Raw genomic sequence first — 27972 nt, forward strand, 5'->3', positions numbered from 1 at the left:
ACAAGCCATTCAAACGGGGGACTATATTCTCCTATTTACCTTCCGGGTCATGGTAAAACTTAGGGGACGTAACTGTGGTCTCGGGCCTAGTCTATCTTAGAGCGAATCTGCTCCTTGACCATTCATATTGCGCTGGACTCTTGAAAATAACAGAAAACAAACCAATTGGATTTGGTTTAGAGTGGGCTTTCTCTTGAGATCGTGCCGTTGTATTGGTGGATCGCTGCTCAACTGTATAAGCTCTTAATTCTATCGGCATTGCATGAGTGCATTGAGGCACGTGCCACAGTTTTATTTGGACATGCACACGGCTGTAATTATAAGCCAGGTGGACGTTTAGAGGCCATAATGATAGTACGATACTAAATGGGACTTCATGCATTTTCGGACAGAAACAGTCTACTTGCTTTGTTCAACATGTGTATAGGTTTATTGGCAGGCCTTCGAGGTTTATAAATTTGGTGGGAATGATTCCAAAGTGACAATCACTATGCAGGACACTGAAAAGTAAGTAGGGAAACTAGCTCATACAATCTTGAATTTGATTGTACTTGAAGAAAATATAACCAAAGATATATTTACAATATAAACCACAGCTTTATTTGTACTCGTTGAGAAATAGACAGAATGAATGGATGCAGCATGGTGAGTGCAATCGACAAATATGATATCAAATGTCCAGCACTTGATGTGAATATGATGATCCTTGAATCTTTTAACCGTGGTGTCCGCCTCCATGACCACCACCTCCATGACCACCTCCTCCGTGACCACTTCCTCCGTGGCCACCACCTCCGTGTCCTCCTCCTCCTCCTCCTCCATGGCCACCACCTCCGTGTCCTCCTCCTCCTCCTCCATGGCCACCACCTCCGTGTCCACCTCCTCCTCCTCCATGGCCACCACCTCCGTGACCTCCACCACCGTGACCGCCGCCTCCGTGACCACCACCACCACCACCGTGGCCGCCTCCGCCTCCGCCTCCGTGGCCTCCGCCTCCATGGCCGCCACCACCACCACCATGGCCACCAAGGGCTGAGCCAAGGAAGACTGTGAAGAATGTACAGAAACAACAATACATAAGTGGTCATATATGACAGGATACACACACACACACAAAATCCTTCCACCATTCCTGATACAGTTTAGACCATGGTAGAAACTATCCTATTCATTACGTTGTCAGCAAATCGAAAAGCCACTTAAAACTCAGCAAGAGCTAATAAAGTTGATTATTACAAAGTTTAAGATTGCGAATTCTCATCAGATAAGGCACACTTACCCAAGACTACAACAACTGCAACGTTAAGAAGGCGCATCCTGTCAGTTACGTTGTTTATCCACGACAGAATAAGCAATTTAAATGTCTCTTTTGGGATTCACACCGCCTTATATACATGTGGTACAGGAAATCAGGATGTTGAATGTAAATGCCCACATTGGAAGATTTTAGTAAATAAAATTCCAATGAGACTTTTTACAACTTTAGAGCGTGAAGAATGAATCTCTATTTTGTAATATCACATACGACACTGCCACCTGCCTCTCTGTATTAGGCATAGCTTCCTGCATAATTATTAAATGCAAACTGTGTATTTGTGACCTAACCTGGCACCCTGTGGCTATCTCACTGCCGGGAAGCATGATAGATTTAGTGGTTCATCCAATGCAATTACAGCTACAGACCGTTTTGTGAAAAACGTGAATGGAGATAGAATATTTTAAATGAAGGATAAATGCTGACCTTTAGAATTTCGTTGGGTGCAAGTACTGAGTCTACTGAGCTACCATGACTTGGAGTCAAAGGACGTTTATCAACGTATGTCAAATACGTCTTTAAAAGCAGAGGTTGTGGGAAGCTAATTATTCATCTATTCATAATCAAACTTTATGTGAAGTTGGATTTTTCAAGTGTGTGATATATTTCAAAGCTTGAATACCTGCCCGAATAATTTCAAAGTCTCATAATTTTCTACAATAAAACAGGGTGAAAGCTGATGATATACGCTCTTTGGTTTTCTGGCCTATAACACACGAATGAACACAGGGAAATCATTCCATCCCTGCCCACATTACTTTTCAAAGGAACTCTTCCCTCTAAGTTTATCTCGTGTGTGTATATGTGTGTGTTTGGGAGTGTTTGGGAGAGAAAGTTCACGTCACATTTTATGCTATTTCGTAACTGGCCCAAACACTAAACAATGATGAAATGCATGAACATTTTCTAAAGAGTGGTCAAATCTCAGCTTTCGAACACCACATGTGGACAGGATATACTTATCCATCACACGAATACCTGATGAAACCACTATCTCCGCAGGAACATGGATGTGGTGGTAGTTTATGACAGGCACTAGGGGCTTCAACCGTCAATCTATGACCCATGTATGACCCCCTTCCTGCCAAGCATTACCCACACCCACCCACCAAGCTACAGCACCAGAGATGAACATTCATCTGGCGTCAGAGCACAATTATTCGTCATTCTTTGCTATCTACAGTGGCATGCCAATTCATACTGATTAATATCGCCCTTGCTGACTAACCTGTTACTTATCATTTGAACAGCAAAATACCAGTCTGGGTCCACCAGCTCGACTTCCAAGTAAACGCTGTCAACAACGGTCACTGAAAGTATCGAGCCGAAACACACCCATCGGCCTTCAACTGGGGGTCAAATCATGGGAAGTTCGAGTCAATATCATGCACACATTTTGGATCAAAACAAATTACCAACACAATACAATGTCCAATCTTGCATTTAAGCTATCACAAGTCACTCCAAACATATCTGACACAGACTCAACAACCCATTCAAACGGGGGACTATATTCTCCTATTTACCTTCCGGGTCATGGTAAAACTTAGGGGACGTAACTGTGGTCTCGGGCCTAGTCTATCTTAGAGCGAATCTGCTCCTTGACCATTCATATTGCGCTGGACTCTTGAAAATAACAGAAAACAAACCAATTGGATTTGGTTTAGAGTGGGCTTTCTCTTGAGATCGTGCCGTTGTATTGGTGGATCGCTGCTCAACTGTATAAGCTCTTAATTCTATCGGCATTGCATGAGTGCATTGAGGCACGTGCCACAGTTTTATTTGGACATGCACACGGCTGTAATTATAAGCCAGGTGGACGTTTAGAGGCCATAATGATAGTACGATACTAAATGGGACTTCATGCATTTTCGGACAGAAACAGTCTACTTGCTTTGTTCAACATGTGTATAGGTTTATTGGCAGGCCTTCGAGGTTTATAAATTTGGTGGGAATGATTCCAAAGTGACAATCACTATGCAGGACACTGAAAAGTAAGTAGGGAAACTAGCTCATACAATCTTGAATTTGATTGTACTTGAAGAAAATATAACCAAAGATATATTTACAATATAAACCACAGCTTTATTTGTACTCGTTGAGAAATAGACAGAATGAATGGATGCAGCATGGTGAGTGCAATCGACAAATATGATATCAAATGTCCAGCACTTGATGTGAATATGATGATCCTTGAATCTTTTAACCGTGGTGTCCGCCTCCATGACCACCACCTCCATGACCACCTCCTCCGTGACCACCTCCTCCGTGGCCACCACCTCCGTGTCCTCCTCCTCCTCCTCCTCCATGGCCACCACCTCCGTGTCCTCCTCCTCCTCCTCCATGGCCACCACCTCCGTGTCCACCTCCTCCTCCTCCATGGCCACCACCTCCGTGACCTCCACCACCGTGACCGCCGCCTCCGTGACCACCACCACCACCACCGTGGCCGCCTCCGCCTCCGCCTCCGTGGCCTCCGCCTCCATGGCCGCCACCACCACCACCATGGCCACCAAGGGCGGAGCCAAGGAAGACTGTGAAGAATGTACAGAAACAACAATACATAAGTGGTCATATATGACAGGATACACACACACACACAAAATCCTTCCACCATTCCTGATACAGTTTAGACCATGGTAGAAACTATCCTATTCATTACGTTGTCAGCAAATCGAAAAGCCACTGAAAACTCAGCAAGAGCTAATAAAGTTGATTATTACAAAGTTTAAGATTGCGAATTCTCATCAGATAAGGCACACTTACCCAAGACTACAACAACTGCAACGTTAAGAAGGCGCATCCTGTCAGTTACGTTGTTTATCCACGACAGAATAAGCAATTTAAATGTCTCTTTTGGGATTCACACCGCCTTATATACATGTGGTACAGGAAATCAGGATGTTGAATGTAAATGCCCACATTGGAAGATTTTAGTAAATAAAATTCCAATGAGACTTTTTAGAACTTTAGAGCGTGAAGAATGAATCTCTATTTTGTAATATCACATACGACACTGCCACCTGCCTCTCTGTATTAGGCATATCTTCCTGCATAATTATTAAATGCAAACTGTGTATTTGTGACCTAACCTGGCACCCTGTGGCTATCTCACTGCCGGGAAGCATGATAGATTTAGTGGTTCATCCAATGCAATTACAGCTACAGACCGTTTTGTGAAAAACTTGAATGGAGATAGAATATTTTAAATGAAGGATAAATGCTGACCTTTAGAATTTCGTTGGGTGCAAGTACTGAGTCTACTGAGCTACCATGACTTGGAGTCAAAGGACGTTTATCAACGTATGTCAAATACGTCTTTAAAAGCAGAGGTTGTGGGAAGCTAATTATTCATCTATTCATAATCAAACTTTATGTGAAGTTGGATTTTTCAAGTGTGTGATATATTTCAAAGTTTGAATACCTGCCCGAATAATTTCAAAGTCTCATAATTTTCTACAATAAAACAGGGTGAAAGCTGATGATATACGCTCTTTGGTTTTCTGGCCTATAACACACGAATGAACACAGGGAAATCATTCCATCCCTGCCCACATTACTTTTCAAAGGAACTCTTCCATCTAAGTTTATCTCGTGTGTGTATATGTGTGTGTTTGGGAGTGTTTGGGAGAGAAAGTTCACGTCACATTTTATGCTATTTCGTAACTGGCCCAAACACTAAACAATGATGAAATGCATGAACATTTTCTAAAGAGTGGTCAAATCTCAGCTTTCGAACACCACATGTGGACAGGATATACTTATCCATCACACGAATACCTGATGAAACCACTATCTCCGCAGGAACATGGATGTGGTGGTAGTTTATGACAGGCACTAGGGGCTTCAACCGTCAGTCTATGACCCATGTATGACCCCCTTCCTGCCAAGCATTACCCACACCCACCCACCAAGCTACAGCACCAGAGATGAACATTCATCTGGCGTCAGAGCACAATTATTCGTCATTCTTTGCTATCTACAGTGGCATGCCAATTCATACTGATTAATATCGCCCTTGCTGACTAACCTGTTACTTATCATTTGAACAGCAAAATACCAGTCTGGGTCCACCAGCTCGACTTCCAAGTAAACGCTGTCAACAACGGTCACTGAAAGTATCGAGCCGAAACACACCCATCGGCCTTCAACTGGGGGTCAAATCATGGGAAGTTCGAGTCAATATCATGCACACATTTTGGATCAAAACAAATTACCAACACAATACAATGTCCAATCTTGCATTTAAGCTATCACAAGTCACTCCAAACATATCTGACACAGACTCAACAACCCATTCAAACGGGGGACTATATTCTCCTATTTACCTTCCGGGTCATGGTAAAACTTAGGGGACGTAACTGTGGTCTCGGGCCTAGTCTATCTTAGAGCGAATCTGCTCCTTGACCATTCATATTGCGCTGGACTCTTGAAAATAACAGAAAACAAACCAATTGGATTTGGTTTAGAGTGGGCTTTCTCTTGAGATCGTGCCGTTGTATTGGTGGATCGCTGCTCAACTGTATAAGCTCTTAATTCTATCGGCATTGCATGAGTGCATTGAGGCACGTGCCACAGTTTTATTTGGACATGCACACGGCTGTAATTATAAGCCAGGTGGACGTTTAGAGGCCATAATGATAGTACGATACTAAATGGGACTTCATGCATTTTCGGACAGAAACAGTCTACTTGCTTTGTTCAACATGTGTATAGGTTTATTGGCAGGCCTTCGAGGTTTATAAATTTGGTGGGAATGATTCCAAAGTGACAATCACTATGCAGGACACTGAAAAGTAAGTAGGGAAACTAGCTCATACAATCTTGAATTTGATTGTACTTGAAGAAAATATAACCAAAGATATATTTACAATATAAACCACAGCTTTATTTGTACTCGTTGAGAAATAGACAGAATGAATGGATGCAGCATGGTGAGTGCAATCGACAAATATGATATCAAATGTCCAGCACTTGATGTGAATATGATGATCCTTGAATCTTTTAACCGTGGTGTCCGCCTCCATGACCACCACCTCCATGACCACCTCCTCCGTGACCACCTCCTCCGTGGCCACCACCTCCGTGTCCTCCTCCTCCTCCTCCTCCATGGCCACCACCTCCGTGTCCTCCTCCTCCTCCTCCATGGCCACCACCTCCGTGTCCACCTCCTCCTCCTCCATGGCCACCACCTCCGTGACCTCCACCACCGTGACCGCCGCCTCCGTGACCACCACCACCACCACCGTGGCCGCCTCCGCCTCCGCCTCCGTGGCCTCCGCCTCCATGGCCGCCACCACCACCACCATGGCCACCAAGGGCGGAGCCAAGGAAGACTGTGAACAATGTACAGAAACAACAATACATAAGTGGTCATATATGACAGGATACACACACACACACAAAATCCTTCCACCATTCCTGATACAGTTTAGACCATGGTAGAAACTATCCTATTCATTACGTTGTCAGCAAATCGAAAAGCCACTTAAAACTCAGCAAGAGCTAATAAAGTTGATTATTACAAAGTTTAAGATTGCGAATTCTCATCAGATAAGGCACACTTACCCAAGACTACAACAACTGCAACGTTAAGAAGGCGCATCCTGTCAGTTACGTTGTTTATCCACGACAGAATAAGCAATTTAAATGTCTCTTTTGGGATTCACACCGCCTTATATACATGTGGTACAGGAAATCAGGATGTTGAATGTAAATGCCCACATTGGAAGATTTTAGTAAATAAAATTCCAATGAGACTTTTTACAACTTTAGAGCGTGAAGAATGAATCTCTATTTTGTAATATCACATACGACACTGCCACCTGCCTCTCTGTATTAGGCATATCTTCCTGCATAATTATTAAATGCAAACTGTGTATTTGTGACCTAACCTGGCACCCTGTGGCTATCTCACTGCCGGGAAGCATGATAGATTTAGTGGTTCATCCAATGCAATTACAGCTACAGACCGTTTTGTGAAAAACTTGAATGGAGATAGAATATTTTAAATGAAGGATAAATGCTGACCTTTAGAATTTCGTTGGGTGCAAGTACTGAGTCTACTGAGCTACCATGACTTGGAGTCAAAGGACGTTTATCAACGTATGTCAAATACGTCTTTAAAAGCAGAGGTTGTGGGAAGCTAATTATTCATCTATTCATAATCAAACTTTATGTGAAGTTGGATTTTTCAAGTGTGTGATATATTTCAAAGCTTGAATACCTGCCCGAATAATTTCAAAGTCTCATAATTTTCTACAATAAAACAGGGTGAAAGCTGATGATATACGCTCTTTGGTTTTCTGGCCTATAACACACGAATGAACACAGGGAAATCATTCCATCCCTGCCCACATTACTTTTCAAAGGAACTCTTCCATCTAAGTTTATCTCGTGTGTGTATATGTGTGTGTTTGGGAGTGTTTGGGAGAGAAAGTTCACGTCACATTTTATGCTATTTCGTAACTGGCCCAAACACTAAACAATGATGAAATGCATGAACATTTTCTAAAGAGTGGTCAAATCTCAGCTTTCGAACACCACATGTGGACAGGATATACTTATCCATCACACGAATACCTGATGAAACCACTATCTCCGCAGGAACATGGATGTGGTGGTAGTTTATGACAGGCACTAGGGGCTTCAACCGTCAGTCTATGACCCATGTATGACCCCCTTCCTGCCAAGCATTACCCACACCCACCCACCAAGCTACAGCACCAGAGATGAACATTCATCTGGCGTCAGAGCACAATTATTCGTCATTCTTTGCTATCTACAGTGGCATGCCAATTCAAACTGATTAATATCGCCCTTGCTGACTAACCTGTTACTTATCATTTGAACAGCAAAATACCAGTCTGGGTCCACCAGCTCGACTTCCAAGTAAACGCTGTCAACAACGGTCACTGAAAGTATCGAGCCGAAACACACCCATCGGCCTTCAACTGGGGGTCAAATCATGGGAAGTTCGAGTCAATATCATGCACACATTTTGGATCAAAACAAATTACCAACACAATACAATGTCCAATCTTGCATTTAAGCTATCACAAGTCACTCCAAACATATCTGACACAGACTCAACAACCCATTCAAACGGGGGACTATATTCTCCTATTTACCTTCCGGGTCATGGTAAAACTTAGGGGACGTAACTGTGGTCTCGGGCCTAGTCTATCTTAGAGCGAATCTGCTCCTTGACCATTCATATTGCGCTGGACTCTTGAAAAAACAGAAAACAAACCAGTTGGATTTGGTTTAGAGTGGGCTTTCTCTTGAGATCGTGCCGTTGTATTGGTGGATCGCTGCTCAACTGTATAAGCTCTTAATTCTATCGGCATTGCATGAGTGCATTGAGGCACGTGCCACAGTTTTATTTGGACATGCACACGGCTGTAATTATAAGCCAGGTGGACGTTTAGAGGCCATAATGATAGTACGATACTAAATGGGACTTCATGCATTTTCGGACAGAAACAGTCTACTTGCTTTGTTCAACATGTGTATAGGTTTATTGGCAGGCCTTCGAGGTTCCTAACCTTGGTGGGAATGATTCCAAAGTGACAATCACTATGCAGGACACTGAAAAGTAAGTAGGGAAACTAGCTCATACAATCTTGAATTTGATTGTACTTGAAGAAAATATAACCAAAGATATATTTACAATATAAACCACAGCTTTATTTGTACTCGTTGAGAAATAGACAGAATGAATGGATGCAGCATGGTGAGTGCAATCGACAAATATGATATCAAATGTCCAGCACTTGATGTGAATATGATGATCCTTGAATCTTTTAACCGTGGTGTCCGCCTCCATGACCACCACCTCCATGACCACCTCCTCCGTGACCACCTCCTCCGTGGCCACCACCTCCGTGTCCTCCTCCTCCTCCTCCATGGCCACCACCTCCGTGTCCTCCTCCTCCTCCTCCATGGCCACCACCTCCGTGACCTCCACCACCGTGACCGCCGCCTCCGTGACCACCACCACCACCACCGTGGCCGCCTCCGCCTCCGCCTCCATGGCCGCCACCACCACCACCATGGCCACCAAGGGCGGAGCCAAGGAAGACTGTGAACAATGTACAGAAACAACAATACATAAGTGGTCATATATGACAGGATACACACACACACACAAAATCCGTCCACCATTCCTGATACAGTTTAGACCATGGTAGAAACTATCCTATTTATTACGTTGTCAGCAAATCGAAAAGCCACTTAAAACTCAGCAAGAGCTAATAAAGTTGATTATTACAAAGTTTAAGATTGCGAATTCTCATCAGATAAGGCACACTTACCCAAGACTACAACAACTGCAACGTTAAGAAGGCGCATCCTGTCAGTTACGTTGTTTATCCACGAGAGAATAAACAATTTAAATGTCTCTTTTGGGATTCACACCGCCTTATATACATGTGGTACAGGAAATCAGGATGTTGAATGTAAATGCCCACATTGGAAGATTTTAGTAAATAAAATTCCAATGAGACTTTTTACAACTTTAGAGCGTGAAGAAGGAATCTCCATTTTGTAATATCACATGGGACAGTGTCACCTGCCTCTCTGTATTAGGCATATCTTCCTGCATAATTATTAAATGCAAACTGTGTATTTGTGACCTAACCTGGCACCCTGTGGCTATCTCACTGCCGGGAAGCATGATAGATTTAGTGGTTCATCCAATGCAATTACAGCTACAGACCGTTTTGTGAAAAACTTGAATGGAGATAGAATATTTTAAATGAAGGATAAATGCTGACCTTTAGAATTTCGTTGGGTGCAAGTACTGAGTCTACTAAGCTACCATGACTTGGAGTCAAAGGACGTTTATCAACGTATGTCAAATACGACTTTAAAAGCAGAAGTTGTGGGAAGCTAATTATTCATCTATTCAAAATCAAACTTTATGTGAAGTTGGATTTTTCAAGTGTGTGATATATTTCAAAGTTTGAATACCTGCCCGAATAATTTCAAAGTCTCATTATTTTCTACAATAAAACAGGGTGAAAGCTGATGATATACGCTCTTTGGTTTTCTGGCCTATAACACACGAATGAACACAGGGAAATCATTCCATCCCTGCCCATATTACTTTTCAAAGGAACTCTGCCATCTAAGTTTATCTCGTGTGTGTATATGTGTGTGTTTGGGAGTGTTTGGGAGAGAAAGTTCACGTCACATTTTATGCTATTTCGTAACTGGCCCAAACACTAAACAATGATGAAATGCATGAACATTTTCTAAAGAGTGGTCAAATCTCAGCTTTCGAACACCACATGTGGACAGGATATACTTATCCATCACACGAATACCTGATGAAACCACTATCTCCGCAGGAACATGGATGTGGTGGTAGTTTATGACAGGCACTAGGGGCTTCAACCGTCAATCTATGACCCATGTATGACCCCCTTCCTGCCAAGCATTACCCACACCCACCCACCAAGCTATAGCACCAGAGATGAACATTCATCTGGCGTCAGAGCACAATTATTCGTCATTCTTTGCTATCTACAGTGGCATGCCAAGTCATACTGATTAATATCGCCCTTGCTGACTAACCTGTTACTTATCATTTGAACAGCAATATACCAGTCTGGGTCCACCAGCTCGACTTCCAAGTAAACGCTGTCAACAACGGTCACTGAAAGTATCGAGCCGAAACACACCCATCGGCCTTCAACTGGGGGTCAAATCATGGGAAGTTCGAGTCAATATCATGCACACATTTTGGATCAAAACAAATTACCAACACAATACAATGTCCAATCTTGCATTTAAGCTATCACAAGTCACTCCAAACATATCTGACACAGACTCAACAACCCATTCAAACGGGGGACTATATTCTCCTATTTACCTTCCGGGTCATGGTAAAACTTAGGGGACGTAACTGTGGTCTCGGGCCTAGTCTATCTTAGAGCGAATCTGCTCCTTGACCATTCATATTGCGCTGGACTCTTGAAAAAAACAGAAAACAAACCAGTTGGATTTGGTTTAGAGTGGGCTTTCTCTTGAGATCGTGCCGTTGTATTGGTGGATCGCTGCTCAACTGTATAAGCTCTTAATTCTATCGGCATTGCATGAGTGCATTGAGGCACGTGCCACAGTTTTATTTGGACATGCACACGGCTGTAATTATAAGCCAGGTGGACGTTTAGAGGCCATAATGATAGTACGATACTAAATGGGACTTCATGCATTTTCGGACAGAAACAGTCTACTTGCTTTGTTCAACATGTGTATAGGTTTATTGGCAGGCCTTCGAGGTTCCTAACCTTGGTGGGAATGATTCCAAAGTGACTATCACTATGCAGGACACTGAAAAGTAAGTAGGGAAACTAGCTCATACAATCTTGAATTTGATTGTACTTGAAGAAAATATAACCAAAGATATATTTACAATATAAACCACAGCTTTATTTGTACTCGTTGAGAAATAGACAGAATGAATGGATGCAGCATGGTGAGTGCAATCGACAAATATGATATCAAATGTCCAGCACTTGATGTGAATATGATGATCCTTGAATCTTTTAACCGTGGTGTCCGCCTCCATGACCACCACCTCCATGACCACCTCCTCCGTGACCACCTCCTCCGTGGCCACCACCTCCGTGTCCTCCTCCTCCTCCTCCATGGCCACCACCTCCGTGTCCTCCTCCTCCTCCTCCATGGCCACCACCTCCGTGTCCTCCTCCTCCTCCTCCTCCTCCATGGCCACCACCTCCGTGACCTCCACCACCGTGACCGCCGCCTCCGTGACCACCACCACCACCACCGTGGCCGCCTCCGCCTCCGCCTCCGTGGCCTCCGCCTCCATGGCCGCCACCACCACCACCATGGCCACCAAGGGCGGAGCCAAGGAAGACTGTGAAGAATGTACAGAAACAACAATACATAAGTGGTCATATATGACAGGATACACACACACTCACAAAATCCGTCCACCATTCCTGATACAGTTTAGACCATGGTAGAAACTATCCTATTCATTACGTTGTCAGCAAATCGAAAAGCCACTTAAAACTCAGCAAGAGCTAATAAAGTTGATTATTACAAAGTTTAAGATTGCGAATTCTCATCAGATAAGGCACACTTACCCAAGACTACAACAACTGCAACGTTAAGAAGGCGCATCCTGTCAGTTACGTTGTTTATCCACGAGAGAATAAACAATTTAAATGTCTCTTTTGGGATTCACACCGCCTTATATACATGTGGTACAGGAAATCAGGATGTTGAATGTAAATGCCCACATTGGAAGATTTTAGTAAATAAAATTCCAATGAGACTTTTTACAACTTTAGAGCGTGAAGAAGGAATCTCTATTTTGTAATATCACATGGGACAGTGTCACCTGCCTCTCTGTATTAGGCATATCTTCCTGCATAATTATTAAATGCAAACTGTGTATTTGTGACCTAACCTGGCACCCTGTGGCTATCTCACTGCCGGGAAGCATGATAGATTTAGTGGTTCATCCAATGCAATTACAGCTACAGACCGTTTTGTGAAAAACTTGAATGGAGATAGAATATTTGAAATGAAGGATAAATGCTGACCTTTAGAATTTCGTTGGGTGCAAGTACTGAGTCTACTAAGCTACCATGACTTGGAGTCAAAGGACGTTAATCAACGTATGTCAAATACGTCTTTAAAAGCAGAGGTTGTGGGAAGCTAATTATTCATCTATTCATAATCAAACTTTATGTGAAGTTGGATTTTTCAAGTGTGTGATATATTTCAAAGTTTGAATACCTGCCCGAATAATTTCAAAGTCTCATTATTTTCTACAATAAAACAGAGTGAAAGGTGATGATATACGCTCTTTGGTTTTCTGGCCTATAACACATGAATGAACACAGGGAAATCATTCCATCCCTGCCCACATTACTTTTCAAAGGAACTCTTCCATCTAAGTTTATCTCGTGTGTGTATATGTGTGTGTTTGGGAGTGTTTGGGAGAGAAAGTTCACGTCACATTTTATGCTATTTCGTAACTGGCCCAAACACTAAACAATGATGAAATGCATGAACATTTTCTAAAGTGGTCAAATCTCAGCTTTCGAACACCACATGTGGACAGGATATACTTATCCATCACACGAATACCTGATGAAACCACTATCTCCGCAGGAACATGGATGTGGTGGTAGTTTATGACAGGCACTAGGGGCTTCAACCGTCAATCTATGACCCATGTATGACCCCCTTCCTGCCAAGCATTACCCACACCCACCCACCAAGCTACAGCACCAGAGATGAACATTCATCTGGCGTCAGAGCACAATTATTCGTCATTCTTTGCTATCTACAGTGGCATGCCAATTCATACTGATTAATATCGCCCTTGCTGACTAACCTGTTACTTATCATTTGAACAGCAATATACCAGTCTGGGTCCACCAGCTCGACTTCCAAGTAAACGCTGTCAACAACGGTCACTGAAAGTATCGAGCCGAAACACACCCATCGGCCTTCAACTGGGGGTCAAATCATGGGAAGTTCGAGTCAATATCATGCACACATTTTGGATCAAAACAAATTACCAACACAATACAATGTCCAATCTTGCATTTAAGCTATCACAAGTCACTCCAAACATATCTGACACAGACTCAACAACCCATTCAAACGGGGGACTATATTCTCCTATTTACCTTCCGGGTCATGGTAAAACTTAGGGGACGTAACTGTGGTCTCGGGCCTAGTCTATCTTAGAGCGAATCTGCTCCTTGACCATTCATATTGCGCTGGACTCTTGAAAAAAACAGAAAACAAACCAGTTGGATTTGGTTTAGAGTGGGCTTTCTCTTGAGATCGTGCCGTTGTATTGGTGGATCGCTGCTCAACTGTATAAGCTCTTAATTCTATCGGCATTGCATGAGTGCATTGAGGCACGTGCCACAGTTTTATTTGGACATGCACACGGCTGTAATTATAAGCCAGGTGGACGTTTAGAGGACATAATGATAGTACGATACTAAATGGGACTTCATGCATTTTCGGACAGAAACAGTCTACTTGCTTTGTTCAACATGTGTATAGGTTTATTGGCAGGCCTTCGAGGTTCCTAACCTTGGTGGGAATGATTCCAAAGTGACAATCACTATGCAGGACACTGAAAAGTAAGTAGGGAAACTAGCTCATACAATCTTGAATTTGATTGTACTTGAAGAAAATATAACCAAAGATATATTTACAATATAAACCACAGCTTTATTTGTACTCGTTGAGAAATAGACAGAATGAATGGATGCAGCATGGTGAGTGCAATCGACAAATATGATATCAAATGTCCAGCACTTGATGTGAATATGATGATCCTTGAATCTTTTAACCGTGGTGTCCGCCTCCATGACCACCACCTCCATGACCACCTCCTCCGTGACCACCTCCTCCGTGGCCACCACCTCCGTGTCCTCCTCCTCCTCCTCCATGGCCACCACCTCCGTGTCCTCCTCCTCCTCCTCCATGGCCACCACCTCCGTGTCCTCCTCCTCCTCCTCCTCCTCCATGGCCACCACCTCCGTGACCTCCACCACCGTGACCGCCGCCTCCGTGACCACCACCACCACCACCGTGGCCGCCTCCGCCTCCGCCTCCGTGGCCTCCGCCTCCATGGCCGCCACCACCACCACCATGGCCACCAAGGGCGGAGCCAAGGAAGACTGTGAAGAATGTACAGAAACAACAATACATAAGTGGTCATATATGACAGGATACACACACACACACAAAATCCGTCCACCATTCCTGATACAGTTTAGACCATGGTAGAAACTATCCTATTCATTACGTTGTCAGCAAATCGAAAAGCCACTTAAAACTCAGCAAGAGCTAATAAAGTTGATTATTACAAAGTTTAAGATTGCGAATTCTCATCAGATAAGGCACACTTACCCAAGACTACAACAACTGCAACGTTAAGAAGGCGCATCCTGTCAGTTACGTTGTTTATCCACGAGAGAATAAACAATTTGAATGTCGCCTTTGGGATTCACACCGCCTTATATACATGTGGTACAGGAAATCAGGATGTTGAATGTAAATGCCCACATTGGAAGATTTTGGTAAATAAAATTCCAATGAGACTTTTTACAACTTTAGAGCGTGAAGAAGGAATCTCTATTTTGTAATATCACATGGGACAGTGTCACCTGCCTCTCTGTATTAGGCATATCTTCCTGCATAATTATTAAATGCAAACTGTGTATTTGTGACCTAACCTGGCACCCTGTGGCTATCTCACTGCCGGGAAGCATGATAGATTTAGTGGTTCATCCAATGCAATTACAGCTACAGACCGTTTTGTGAAAAACTTGAATGGAGATAGAATATTTTAAATGAAGGATAAATGCTGACCTTTAGAATTTCGTTGGGTGCAAGTACTGAGTCTACTAAGCTACCATGACTTGGAGTCAAAGGACGTTAATCAACGTATGTCAAATACGTCTTTAAAAGCAGAGGTTGTGGGAAGCTAATTATTCATCTGTTCATAATCAAACTTTATGTGAAGTTGGATTTTTCAAGTGTGTGATATATTGCAAAGTTTGAATACCTGCCCGAATAATTTCAAAGTCTCATTATTTTCTACAATAAAACAGAGTGAAAGGTGATGATATACGCTCTTTGGTTTTCTGGCCTATAACACATGAATGAACACAGGGAAATCATTCCATCCCTGCCCACATTACTTTTCAAAGGAACTCTTCCATCTAAGTTTATCTCGTGTGTGTATATGTGTGTGTTTGGGAGTGTTTGGGAGAGAAAGTTCACGTCACATTTTATGCTATTTCGTAACTGGCCCAAACACTAAACAATGATGAAATGCATGAACATTTTCTAAAGAGTGGTCAAATCTCAGCTTTCGAACACCACATGTGGACAGGATATACTTATCCATCACACGAATACCTGATGAAACCACTATCTCCGCAGGAACATGGATGTGGTGGTAGTTTATGACAGGCACTAGGGGCTTCAACCGTCAATCTATGACCCATGTATGACCCCCTTCCTGCCAAGCATTACCCACACCCACCCACCAAGCTACAGCACCAGAGATGAACATTCATCTGGCGTCAGAGCACAATTATTCGTCATTCTTTGCTATCTACAGTGGCATGCCAATTCATACTGATTAATATCGCCCTTGCTGACTAACCTGTTACTTATCATTTGAACAGCAATATACCAGTCTGGGTCCACCAGCTCGACTTCCAAGTAAACGCTGTCAACAACGGTCACTGAAAGTATCGAGCCGAAACACACCCATCGGCCTTCAACTGGGGGTCAAATCATGGGAAGTTCGAGTCAATATCATGCACACATTTTGGATCAAAACAAATTACCAACACAATACAATGTCCAATCTTGCATTTAAGCTATCACAAGTCACTCCAAACATATCTGACACAGACTCAACAACCCATTCAAACGGGGGACTATATTCTCCTATTTACCTTCCGGGTCATGGTAAAACTTAGGGGATGGTAACTGTGGTCTCGGGCCTAGTCTATCTTAGAGCGAATCTGCTCCTTGACCATTCATATTGCGCTGGACTCTTGAAAAAAACAGAAAACAAACCAGTTGGATTTGGTTTAGAGTGGGCTTTCTCTTGAGATCGTGCCGTTGTATTGGTGGATCGCTGCTCAACTGTATAAGCTCTTAGTTCTATCGGCATTGCATGAGTGCATTGAGGCACGTGCCACAGTTTTATTTGGACATGCACACGGCTGTAATTATAAGCCAGGTGGACGTTTAGAGGCCATAATGATAGTACGATACTAAATGGGACTTCATGCATTTTCGGACAGAAACAGTCTACTTGCTTTGTTCAACATGTGTATAGGTTTATTGGCAGGCCTTCGAGGTTCCTAACCTTGGTGGGAATGATTCCAAAGTGACAATCACTATGCAGGACACTGAAAAGTAAGTAGGGAAACTAGCTCATACAATCTTGAATTTGATTGTACTTGAAGAAAATATAACCAAAGATATATTTACAATATAAACCACAGCTTTATTTGTACTCGTTGAGAAATAGACAGAATGAATGGATGCAGCATGGTGAGTGCAATCGACAAATATGATATCAAATGTCCAGCACTTGATGTGAATATGATGATCCTTGAATCTTTTAACCGTGGTGTCCGCCTCCATGACCACCACCTCCATGACCACCTCCTCCGTGACCACCTCCTCCGTGGCCACCACCTCCGTGTCCTCCTCCTCCTCCTCCATGGCCACCACCTCCGTGTCCTCCTCCTCCTCCTCCATGGCCACCACCTCCGTGTCCTCCTCCTCCTCCTCCTCCTCCATGGCCACCACCTCCGTGACCTCCACCACCGTGACCGCCGCCTCCGTGACCACCACCACCACCACCGTGGCCGCCTCCGCCTCCGCCTCCATGGCCGCCACCACCACCACCATGGCCACCAAGGGCGGAGCCAAGGAAGACTGTGAAGAATGTACAGAAACAACAATACATAAGTGGTCATATATGACAGGATACACACACACACACAAAATCCGTCCACCATTCCTGATACAGTTTAGACCATGGTAGAAACTATCCTATTTATTACGTTGTCAGCAAATCGAAAAGCCACTTAAAACTCAGCAAGAGCTAATAAAGTTGATTATTACAAAGTTTAAGATTGCGAATTCTCATCAGATAAGGCACACTTACCCAAGACTACAACAACTGCAACGTTAAGAAGGCGCATCCTGTCAGTTACGTTGTTTATCCACGAGAGAATAAACAATTTAAATGTCTCTTTTGTGATTCACACCGCCTTATATACATGTGGTACAGGAAATCAGGATGTTGAATGTAAATGCCCACATTGGAAGATTTTAGTAAATAAAATTCCAATGAGACTTTTTACAACTTTAGAGCGTGAAGAAGGAATCTCTATTTTGTAATATCACATACGACACTGCCACCTGCCTCTCTGTATTAGGCATATCTTCCTGCATAATTATTAAATGCAAACTGTGTATTTGTGACCTAACCTGGCACCCTGTGGCTATCTCACTGCCGGGAAGCATGATAGATTTAGTGGTTCATCCAATGCAATTACAGCTACAGACCGTTTTGTGAAAAACTTGAATGGAGATAGAATATTTGAAATGAAGGATAAATGCTGACCTTTAGAATTTCGTTGGGTGCAAGTACTGAGTCTACTAAGCTACCATGACTTGGAGTCAAAGGACGTTAATCAACGTATGTCAAATACGTCTTTAAAAGCAGAGGTTGTGGGAAGCTAATTATTCATCTGTTCATAATCAAACTTTATGTGAAGTTGGATTTTTCAAGTGTGTGATATATTTCAAAGTTTGAATACCTGCCCGAATAATTTCAAAGTCTCATTATTTTCTACAATAAAACAGAGTGAAAGGTGATGATATACGCTCTTTGGTTTTCTGGCCTATAACACATGAATGAACACAGGGAAATCATTCCATCCCTGCCCACATTACTTTTCAAAGGAACTCTTCCATCTAAGTTTATCTCGTGTGTGTATATGTGTGTGTTTGGGAGTGTTTGGGAGAGAAAGTTCACGTCACATTTTATGCTATTTCGTAACTGGCCCAAACACTAAACAATGATGAAATGCATGAACATTTTCTAAAGAGTGGTCAAATCTCAGCTTTCGAACACCACATGTTGACAGGATATACTTATCCATCACACGAATACCTGATGAAACCACTATCTCCGCAGGAACATGGATGTGGTGGTAGTTTATGACAGGCACTAGGGGCTTCAACCGTCAATCTATGACCCATGTATGACCCCCTTCCTGCCAAGCATTACCCACACCCACCCACCAAGCTACAGCACCAGAGATGAACATTCATCTGGCGTCAGAGCACAATTATTCGTCATTCTTTGCTATCTACAGTGGCATGCCAATTCATACTGATTAATATCGCCCTTGCTGACTAACCTGTTACTTATCATTTGAACAGCAAAATACCAGTCTGGGTCCACCAGCTCGACTTCCAAGTAAACGCTGTCAACAACGGTCACTGAAAGTATCGAGCCGAAACACACCCATCGGCCTTCAACTGGGGGTCAAATCATGGGAAGTTCGAGTCAATATCATGCACACATTTTGGATCAAAACAAATTACCAACACAATACAATGTCCAATCTTGCATTTAAGCTATCACAAGTCACTCCAAACATATCTGACACAGACTCAACAACCCATTCAAACGGGGGACTATATTCTCCTATTTACCTTCCGGGTCATGGTAAAACGTAGGGGACGTAACTGTGGTCTCGGGCCTAGTCTATCTTAGAGCGAATCTGCTCCTTGACCATTCATATTGCGCTGGACTCTTGAAAAAACAGAAAACAAACCAATTGGATTTGGTTTAGAGTGGGCTTTCTCTTGAGATCGTGCCGTTGTATTGGTGGATCGCTGCTCAACTGTATAAGCTCTTAATTCTATCGGCATTGCATGAGTGCATTGAGGCACGTGCCACAGTTTTATTTGGACATGCACACGGCTGTAATTATAAGCCAGGTGGACGTTTAGAGGCCATAATGATAGTACGATACTAAATGGGACTTCATGCATTTTCGGACAGAAACAGTCTACTTGCTTTGTTCAACATGTGTATAGGTTTATTGGCAGGCCTTCGAGGTTCCTAACCTTGGTGGGAATGATTCCAAAGTGACAATCACTATGCAGGACACTGAAAAGTAAGTAGGGAAACTAGCTCATACAATCTTGAATTTGATTGTACTTGAAGAAAATATAACCAAAGATATATTTACAATATAAACCACAGCTTTATTTGTACTCGTTGAGAAATAGACAGAATGAATGGATGCAGCATGGTGAGTGCAATCGACAAATATGATACCAAATGTCCAGCACTTGATGTGAATATGATGATCCTTGAATCTTTTAACCGTGGTGTGCGCCTCCATGACCACCACCTCCATGACCACCTCCTCCGTGACCACCTCCTCCGTGGCCACCACCTCCGTGTCCTCCTCCTCCTCCTCCATGGCCACCACCTCCGTGTCCTCCTCCTCCTCCTCCATGGCCACCACCTCCGTGTCCTCCTCCTACTCCTCCTCCTCCATGGCCACCACCTCCGTGACCTCCACCACCGTGACCGCCGCCTCCGTGACCACCACCACCACCACCGTGGCCGCCTCCGCCTCCGCCTCCGTGGCCTCCGCCTCCATGGCCGCCACCACCACCACCATGGCCACCAAGGACGGAGCCAAGGAAGACTGTGAAGAATGTACAGAAACAACAATACATAAGTGGTCATATATGACAGGATACACACACACACACAAAATCCGTCCACCATTCCTGATACAGTTTAGACCATGGTAGAAACTATCCTATTCATTACGTTGTCAGCAAATCGAAAAGCCACTTAAAACTCAGCAAGAGCTAATAAAGTTGATTATTACAAAGTTTAAGATTGCGAATTCTCATCAGATAAGGCACACTTACCCAAGACTACAACAACTGCAACGTTAAGAAGGCGCATCCTGTCAGTTACGTTGTTTATCCACGAGAGAATAAACAATTTGAATGTCGCCTTTGGGATTCACACCGCCTTATATACATGTGGTACAGGAAATCAGGATGTTGAATGTAAATGCCCACATTGGAAGATTTTAGTAAATAAAATTCCAATGAGACTTTTTACAACTTTAGAGCGTGAAGAAGGAATCTCTATTTTGTAATATCACATACGACACTGCCACCTGCCTCTCTGTATCAGGCATATCTTTCTGCATAATTATTAAATGCAAACTGTGTATTTGTGACCTAACCTGGCACCCTGTGGCTATCTCACTGCCGGGAAGCATGATAGATTTAGTGGTTCATCCAATGCAATTACAGCTACAGACCGTTTTGTGAAAAACTTAAATGGAGATAGAATATTTGAAATGAAGGATAAATGCTGACCTTTAGAATTTCGTTGGGTGCAAGTACTGAGTCTACTAAGCTACCATGACTTGGAGTCAAAAAACGTTTATCAACGTATGTCAAATACGTCTTTAAAAGCAGAGGTTGTGGGAAGCTAATTATTCATCTATTCATAATCAAACTTTATGTGAAGTTGGATTTTTCAAGTGTGTGATATATTTCAAAGTTTGAATACCTGCCCGAATAATTTCAAAGTCTCATTACTTTCTACAATAAAACAGGGTGAAAGCTGATGATATACGCTCTTTGGTTTTCTGACCTATAACACATGAATGAGCACAGGGAAATCATGCCATCCCTGCCCACATTACTTTTCAAAGGAACTCTTCCATCTAAGTTTATCTCGTGTGTGTATATGTGTGTGTTTTGGAGAGAAAGTTCACGTCACATTTTATGCTATTTCGTAACTGGCCCAAACACTAAACAATGATGAAATGCATGAACATTTTCTAAAGAGTGGTCAAATCTCAGCTTTCGAACACCACATGTGGACAGGATATACTTATCCATCACACGAATACCTGATGAAACCACTATCTCCGCAGGAACATGGATGTGGTGGTAGTTTGTGACAGGCACTAGGGGCTTCAACCGTCAATCTATGACCCATGTATGACCCCCTTCCTGCCAAGCATTACCCACACCCACCCACCAAACAACAGCACCAGAGATGAACATTCATCTGGCGTCAGAGCACAATTATTCGTCATTCTTTGCTATCTACAGTGGCATGCCAGTTCATACTGATTAATATCGCCCTTGCTGACTAACCTGTTACTTATCATTTGAACAGCAAAATACCAGTCTGGGTCCACCAGCTCGACTTCCAAGTAAACGCTGTCAACAACGGTCACTGAAAGTATCGAGCCGAAACACACCCATCGGCCTTCAACTGGGGGTCAAATCATGGGAAGTTCGAGTCAATATCATGCACACATTTTGGATCAAAACAAATTACCAACACAATACAATGTCCAATCTTGCATTTAAGCTATCACAAGTCACTCCAAACATATCTGACACAGACTCAACAACCCATTCAAACGGGGGACTATATTCTCCTATTTACCTTCCGGGTCATGGTAAAACGTAGGGGACGTAACTGTGGTCTCGGGCCTAGTCTATCTTAGAGCGAATCTGCTCCTTGACCATTCATATTGCGCTGGACTCTTGAAAAAACAGAAAACAAACCAATTGGATTTGGTTTAGAGTGGGCTTTCTCTTGAGATCGTGCCGTTGTATTGGTGGATCGCTGCTCAACTGTATAAGCTCTTAATTCTATCGGCATTGCATGAGTGCATTGAGGCACGTGCCACAGTTTTATTTGGACATGCACACGGCTGTAATTATAAGCCAGGTGGACGTTTAGAGGCCATAATGATAGTACGATACTAAATGGGACTTCATGCATTTTCGGACAGAAACAGTCTACTTGCTTTGTTCAACATGTGTATAGGTTTATTGGCAGGCCTTCGAGGTTCCTAACCTTGGTGGGAATGATTCCAAAGTGACAATCACTATGCAGGACACTGAAAAGTAAGTAGGGAAACTAGCTCATACAATCTTGAATTTGATTGTACTTGAAGAAAATATAACCAAAGATATATTTACAATATAAACCACAGCTTTATTTGTACTCGTTGAGAAATAGACAGAATGAATGGATGCAGCATGGTGAGTGCAATCGACAAATATGATACCAAATGTCCAGCACTTGATGTGAATATGATGATCCTTGAATCTTTTAACCGTGGTGTGCGCCTCCATGACCACCACCTCCATGACCACCTCCTCCGTGACCACCTCCTCCGTGGCCACCACCTCCGTGTCCTCCTCCTCCTCCTCCATGGCCACCACCTCCGTGTCCTCCTCCTCCTCCTCCATGGCCACCACCTCCGTGTCCTCCTCCTCCTCCTCCTCCTTCATGGCCACCACCTCCGTGACCTCCACCACCGTGACCGCCGCCTCCGTGACCACCACCACCACCACCGTGGCCGCCTCCGCCTCCGCCTCCGTGGCCTCCGCCTCCATGGCCGCCACCACCACCACCATGGCCACCAAGGGCGGAGCCAAGGAAGACTGTGAAGAATGTACAGAAACAACAATACATAAGTGGTCATATATGACAGGATACACACACACACACACACAAAATCCGTCCACCATTCCTGATACAGTTTAGACCATGGTAGAAACTATCCTATTCATTACGTTGTCAGCAAATCGAAAAGCCACTTAAAACTCAGCAAGAGCTAATAAAGTTGATTATTACAAAGTTTAAGATTGCGAATTCTCATCAGATAAGGCACACTTACCCAAGACTACAACAACTGCAACGTTAAGAAGGCGCATCCTGTCAGTTACGTTGTTTATCCACGAGAGAATAAACAATTTGAATGTCGCCTTTGGGATTCACACCGCCTTATATACATGTGGTACAGGAAATCAGGATGTTGAATGTAAATGCCCACATTGGAAGATTTTAGTAAATAAAATTCCAATGAGACTTTTTACAACTTTAGAGCGTGAAGAAGGAATCTCTATTTTGTAATATCACATACGACACTGCCACCTGCCTCTCTGTATCAGGCATATCTTTCTGCATAATTATTAAATGCAAACTGTGTATTTGTGACCTAACCTGGCACCCTGTGGCTATCTCACTGCCGGGAAGCATGATAGATTTAGTGGTTCATCCAATGCAATTACAGCTACAGACCGTTTTGTGAAAAACTTAAATGGAGATAGAATATTTGAAATGAAGGATAAATGCTGACCTTTAGAATTTCGTTGGGTGCAAGTACTGAGTCTACTAAGCTACCATGACTTGGAGTCAAAAAACGTTTATCAACGTATGTCAAATACGTCTTTAAAAGCAGAGGTTGTGGGAAGCTAATTATTCATCTATTCATAATCAAACTTTATGTGAAGTTGGATTTTTCAAGTGTGTGATATATTTCAAAGTTTGAATACCTGCCCTAATAATTTCAAAGTCTCATTACTTTCTACAATAAAACAGGGTGAAAGCTGATGATATACGCTCTTTGGTTTTCTGGCCTATAACACATGAATGAGCACAGGGAAATCATGCCATCCCTGCCCACATTACTTTTCAAAGGAACTCTTCCATCTAAGTTTATCTCGTGTGTGTATATGTGTGTGTTTTGGAGAGAAAGTTCACGTCACATTTTATGCTATTTCGTAACTGGCCCAAACACTAAACAATGATGAAATGCATGAACATTTTCTAAAGAGTGGTCAAATCTCAGCTTTCGAACACCACATGTGGACAGGATATACTTATCCATCACACGAATACCTGATGAAACCACTATCTCCGCAGGAACATGGATGTGGTGGTAGTTTGTGACAGGCACTAGGGGCTTCAACCGTCAATCTATGACCCATGTATGACCCCCTTCCTGCCAAGCATTACCCACACCCACCCACCAAACAACAGCACCAGAGATGAACATTCATCTGGCGTCAGAGCACAATTATTCGTCATTCTTTGCTATCTACAGTGGCATGCCAGTTCATACTGATTAATATCGCCCTTGCCGACTAACCTGTTACTTATCATTTGAACAGCAAAATACCAGTCTGGGTCCACCAGCTCGACTTCTAAGTAAACGCTGTCAACAACGGTCACTGAAAGTATCGAGCCGAAACACACCCATCGGCCTTCAACTGGGGGTCAAATCATGGGAAGTTCGAGTCAATATCATGCACACATTTTGGATCAAAACAAATTACCAACACAATACAATGTCCAATCTTGCATTTAAGCTATCACAAGTCACTCCAAACATATCTGACACAGACTCAACAACCCATTCAAACGGGGGACTATATTCTCCTATTTACCTTCCGGGTCATGGTAAAACGTAGGGGACGTAACTGTGGTCTCGGGCCTAGTCTATCTTAGAGCGAATCTGCTCCTTGACCATTCATATTGCGCTGGACTCTTGAAAAAACAGAAAACAAACCAATTGGATTTGGTTTAGAGTGGGCTTTCTCTTGAGATCGTGCCGTTGTATTGGTGGATCGCTGCTCAACTGTATAAGCTCTTAATTCTATCGGCATTGCATGAGTGCATTGAGGCACGTGCCACAGTTTTATTTGGACATGCACACGGCTGTAATTATAAGCCAGGTGGACGTTTAGAGGCCATAATGATAGTACGATACTAAATGGGACTTCATGCATTTTCGGACAGAAACAGTCTACTTGCTTTGTTCAACATGTGTATAGGTTTATTGGCAGGCCTTCGAGGTTCCTAACCTTGGTGGGAATGATTCCAAAGTGACAATCACTATGCAGGACACTGAAAAGTAAGTAGGGAAACTAGCTCATACAATCTTGAATTTGATTGTACTTGAAGAAAATATAACCAAAGATATATTTACAATATAAACCACAGCTTTATTTGTACTCGTTGAGAAATAGACAGAATGAATGGATGCAGCATGGTGAGTGCAATCGACAAATATGATACCAAATGTCCAGCACTTGATGTGAATATGATGATCCTTGAATCTTTTAACCGTGGTGTGCGCCTCCATGACCACCACCTCCATGACCACCTCCTCCGTGACCACCTCCTCCGTGGCCACCACCTCCGTGTCCTCCTCCTCCTCCTCCATGGCCACCACCTCCGTGTCCTCCTCCTCCTCCTCCATGGCCACCACCTCCGTGTCCTCCTCCTCCTCCTCCTCCTTCATGGCCACCACCTCCGTGACCTCCACCACCGTGACCGCCGCCTCCGTGACCACCACCACCACCACCGTGGCCGCCTCCGCCTCCGCCTCCGTGGCCTCCGCCTCCATGGCCGCCACCACCACCACCATGGCCACCAAGGGCGGAGCCAAGGAAGACTGTGAAGAATGTACAGAAACAACAATACATAAGTGGTCATATATGACAGGATACACACACACACACAAAATCCGTCCACCATTCCTGATACAGTTTAGACCATGGTAGAAACTATCCTATTCATTACGTTGTCAGCAAATCGAAAAGCCACTTAAAACTCAGCAAGAGCTAATAAAGTTGATTATTACAAAGTTTAAGATTGCGAATTCTCATCAGATAAGGCACACTTACCCAAGACTACAACAACTGCAACGTTAAGAAGGCGCATCCTGTCAGTTACGTTGTTTATCCACGAGAGAATAAACAATTTGAATGTCGCCTTTGGGATTCACACCGCCTTATATACATGTGGTACAGGAAATCAGGATGTTGAATGTAAATGCCCACATTGGAAGATTTTAGTAAATAAAATTCCAATGAGACTTTTTACAACTTTAGAGCGTGAAGAAGGAATCTCTATTTTGTAATATCACATACGACACTGCCACCTGCCTCTCTGTATCAGGCATATCTTTCTGCATAATTATTAAATGCAAACTGTGTATTTGTGACCTAACCTGGCACCCTGTGGCTATCTCACTGCCGGGAAGCATGATAGATTTAGTGGTTCATCCAATGCAATTACAGCTACAGACCGTTTTGTGAAAAACTTAAATGGAGATAGAATATTTGAAATGAAGGATAAATGCTGACCTTTAGAATTTCGTTGGGTGCAAGTACTGAGTCTACTAAGCTACCATGACTTGGAGTCAAAAAACGTTTATCAACGTATGTCAAATACGTCTTTAAAAGCAGAGGTTGTGGGAAGCTAATTATTCATCTATTCATAATCAAACTTTATGTGAAGTTGGATTTTTCAAGTGTGTGATATATTTCAAAGTTTGAATACCTGCCCTAATAATTTCAAAGTCTCATTACTTTCTACAATAAAACAGGGTGAAAGCTGATGATATACGCTCTTTGGTTTTCTGGCCTATAACACATGAATGAGCACAGGGAAATCATGCCATCCCTGCCCACATTACTTTTCAAAGGAACTCTTCCATCTAAGTTTATCTCGTGTGTGTATATGTGTGTGTTTTGGAGAGAAAGTTCACGTCACATTTTATGCTATTTCGTAACTGGCCCAAACACTAAACAATGATGAAATGCATGAACATTTTCTAAAGAGTGGTCAAATCTCAGCTTTCGAACACCACATGTGGACAGGATATACTTATCCATCACACGAATACCTGATGAAACCACTATCTCCGCAGGAACATGGATGTGGTGGTAGTTTGTGACAGGCACTAGGGGCTTCAACCGTCAATCTATGACCCATGTATGACCCCCTTCCTGCCAAGCATTACCCACACCCACCCACCAAACAACAGCACCAGAGATGAACATTCATCTGGCGTCAGAGCACAATTATTCGTCATTCTTTGCTATCTACAGTGGCATGCCAGTTCATACTGATTAATATCGCCCTTGCCGACTAACCTGTTACTTATCATTTGAACAGCAAAATACCAGTCTGGGTCCACCAGCTCGACTTCTAAGTAAACGCTGTCAACAACGGTCACTGAAAGTATCGAGCCGAAACACACCCATCGGCCTTCAACTGGGGGTCAAATCATGGGAAGTTCGAGTCAATATCATGCACACATTTTGGATCAAAACAAATTACCAACACAATACAATGTCCACTCTTACATTTAAGCTATCACAAGTCTCTCCAAACATATCTGGCAGAGACTCAACAACCCATTCAAACGGGGGACTATATTCTCCTA

The 27972-nt window shown here is 43.1% G+C and overlaps 1 protein-coding gene across 1 annotated transcript; it reads right to left on the reverse strand.

Moving 5' to 3' along the window:
• Nucleotides 1-488: 488 nt before the first annotated feature.
• Nucleotides 489-26787, reverse strand: LOC139475657 (calphotin-like). The gene is made up of 13 exons (XM_071258845.1): nt 26752-26787; nt 26008-26193; nt 23210-23395; nt 20435-20601; nt 19175-19178; nt 17627-17797; nt 14821-15006; nt 12018-12203; nt 9126-9398; nt 6472-6651; nt 3670-3849; nt 721-1047; nt 489-500 (listed from the first exon to the last, which is right to left on the reverse strand). Exons 1-13 carry the CDS (start codon nt 26785-26787, stop codon nt 489-491), a joined length of 2094 nt encoding a protein of 697 aa, XP_071114946.1.
• Between the last annotated feature and the right edge of the window lie 1185 nt (nt 26788-27972).

This window comes from Haliotis cracherodii, unplaced genomic scaffold (genome assembly GCF_022045235.1).
Source record: "Haliotis cracherodii isolate W230 unplaced genomic scaffold, xgHalCrac1.p SCAF_3, whole genome shotgun sequence".
NCBI classification, from domain to species: Eukaryota; Metazoa; Mollusca; class Gastropoda; order Lepetellida; family Haliotidae; genus Haliotis; species Haliotis cracherodii.

Coding starts and splice junctions, on each gene's coding strand:
- LOC139475657 (XM_071258845.1), bottom strand. CDS start 26,787: ATGCTTCCCGGCAGTGAGATAGCCACAGGGTGCCAG. Junction 20,602..23,209: donor AGGAGGAGGAGGACACGGAG/GTGGTGGCCATG, acceptor CATTCTTCACAG/TCTTCCTTGGCTCCGTCCTT. Junction 12,204..14,820: donor AGGAGGAGGAGGACACGGAG/GTGGTGGCCATG, acceptor CATTCTTCACAG/TCTTCCTTGGCTCCGCCCTT.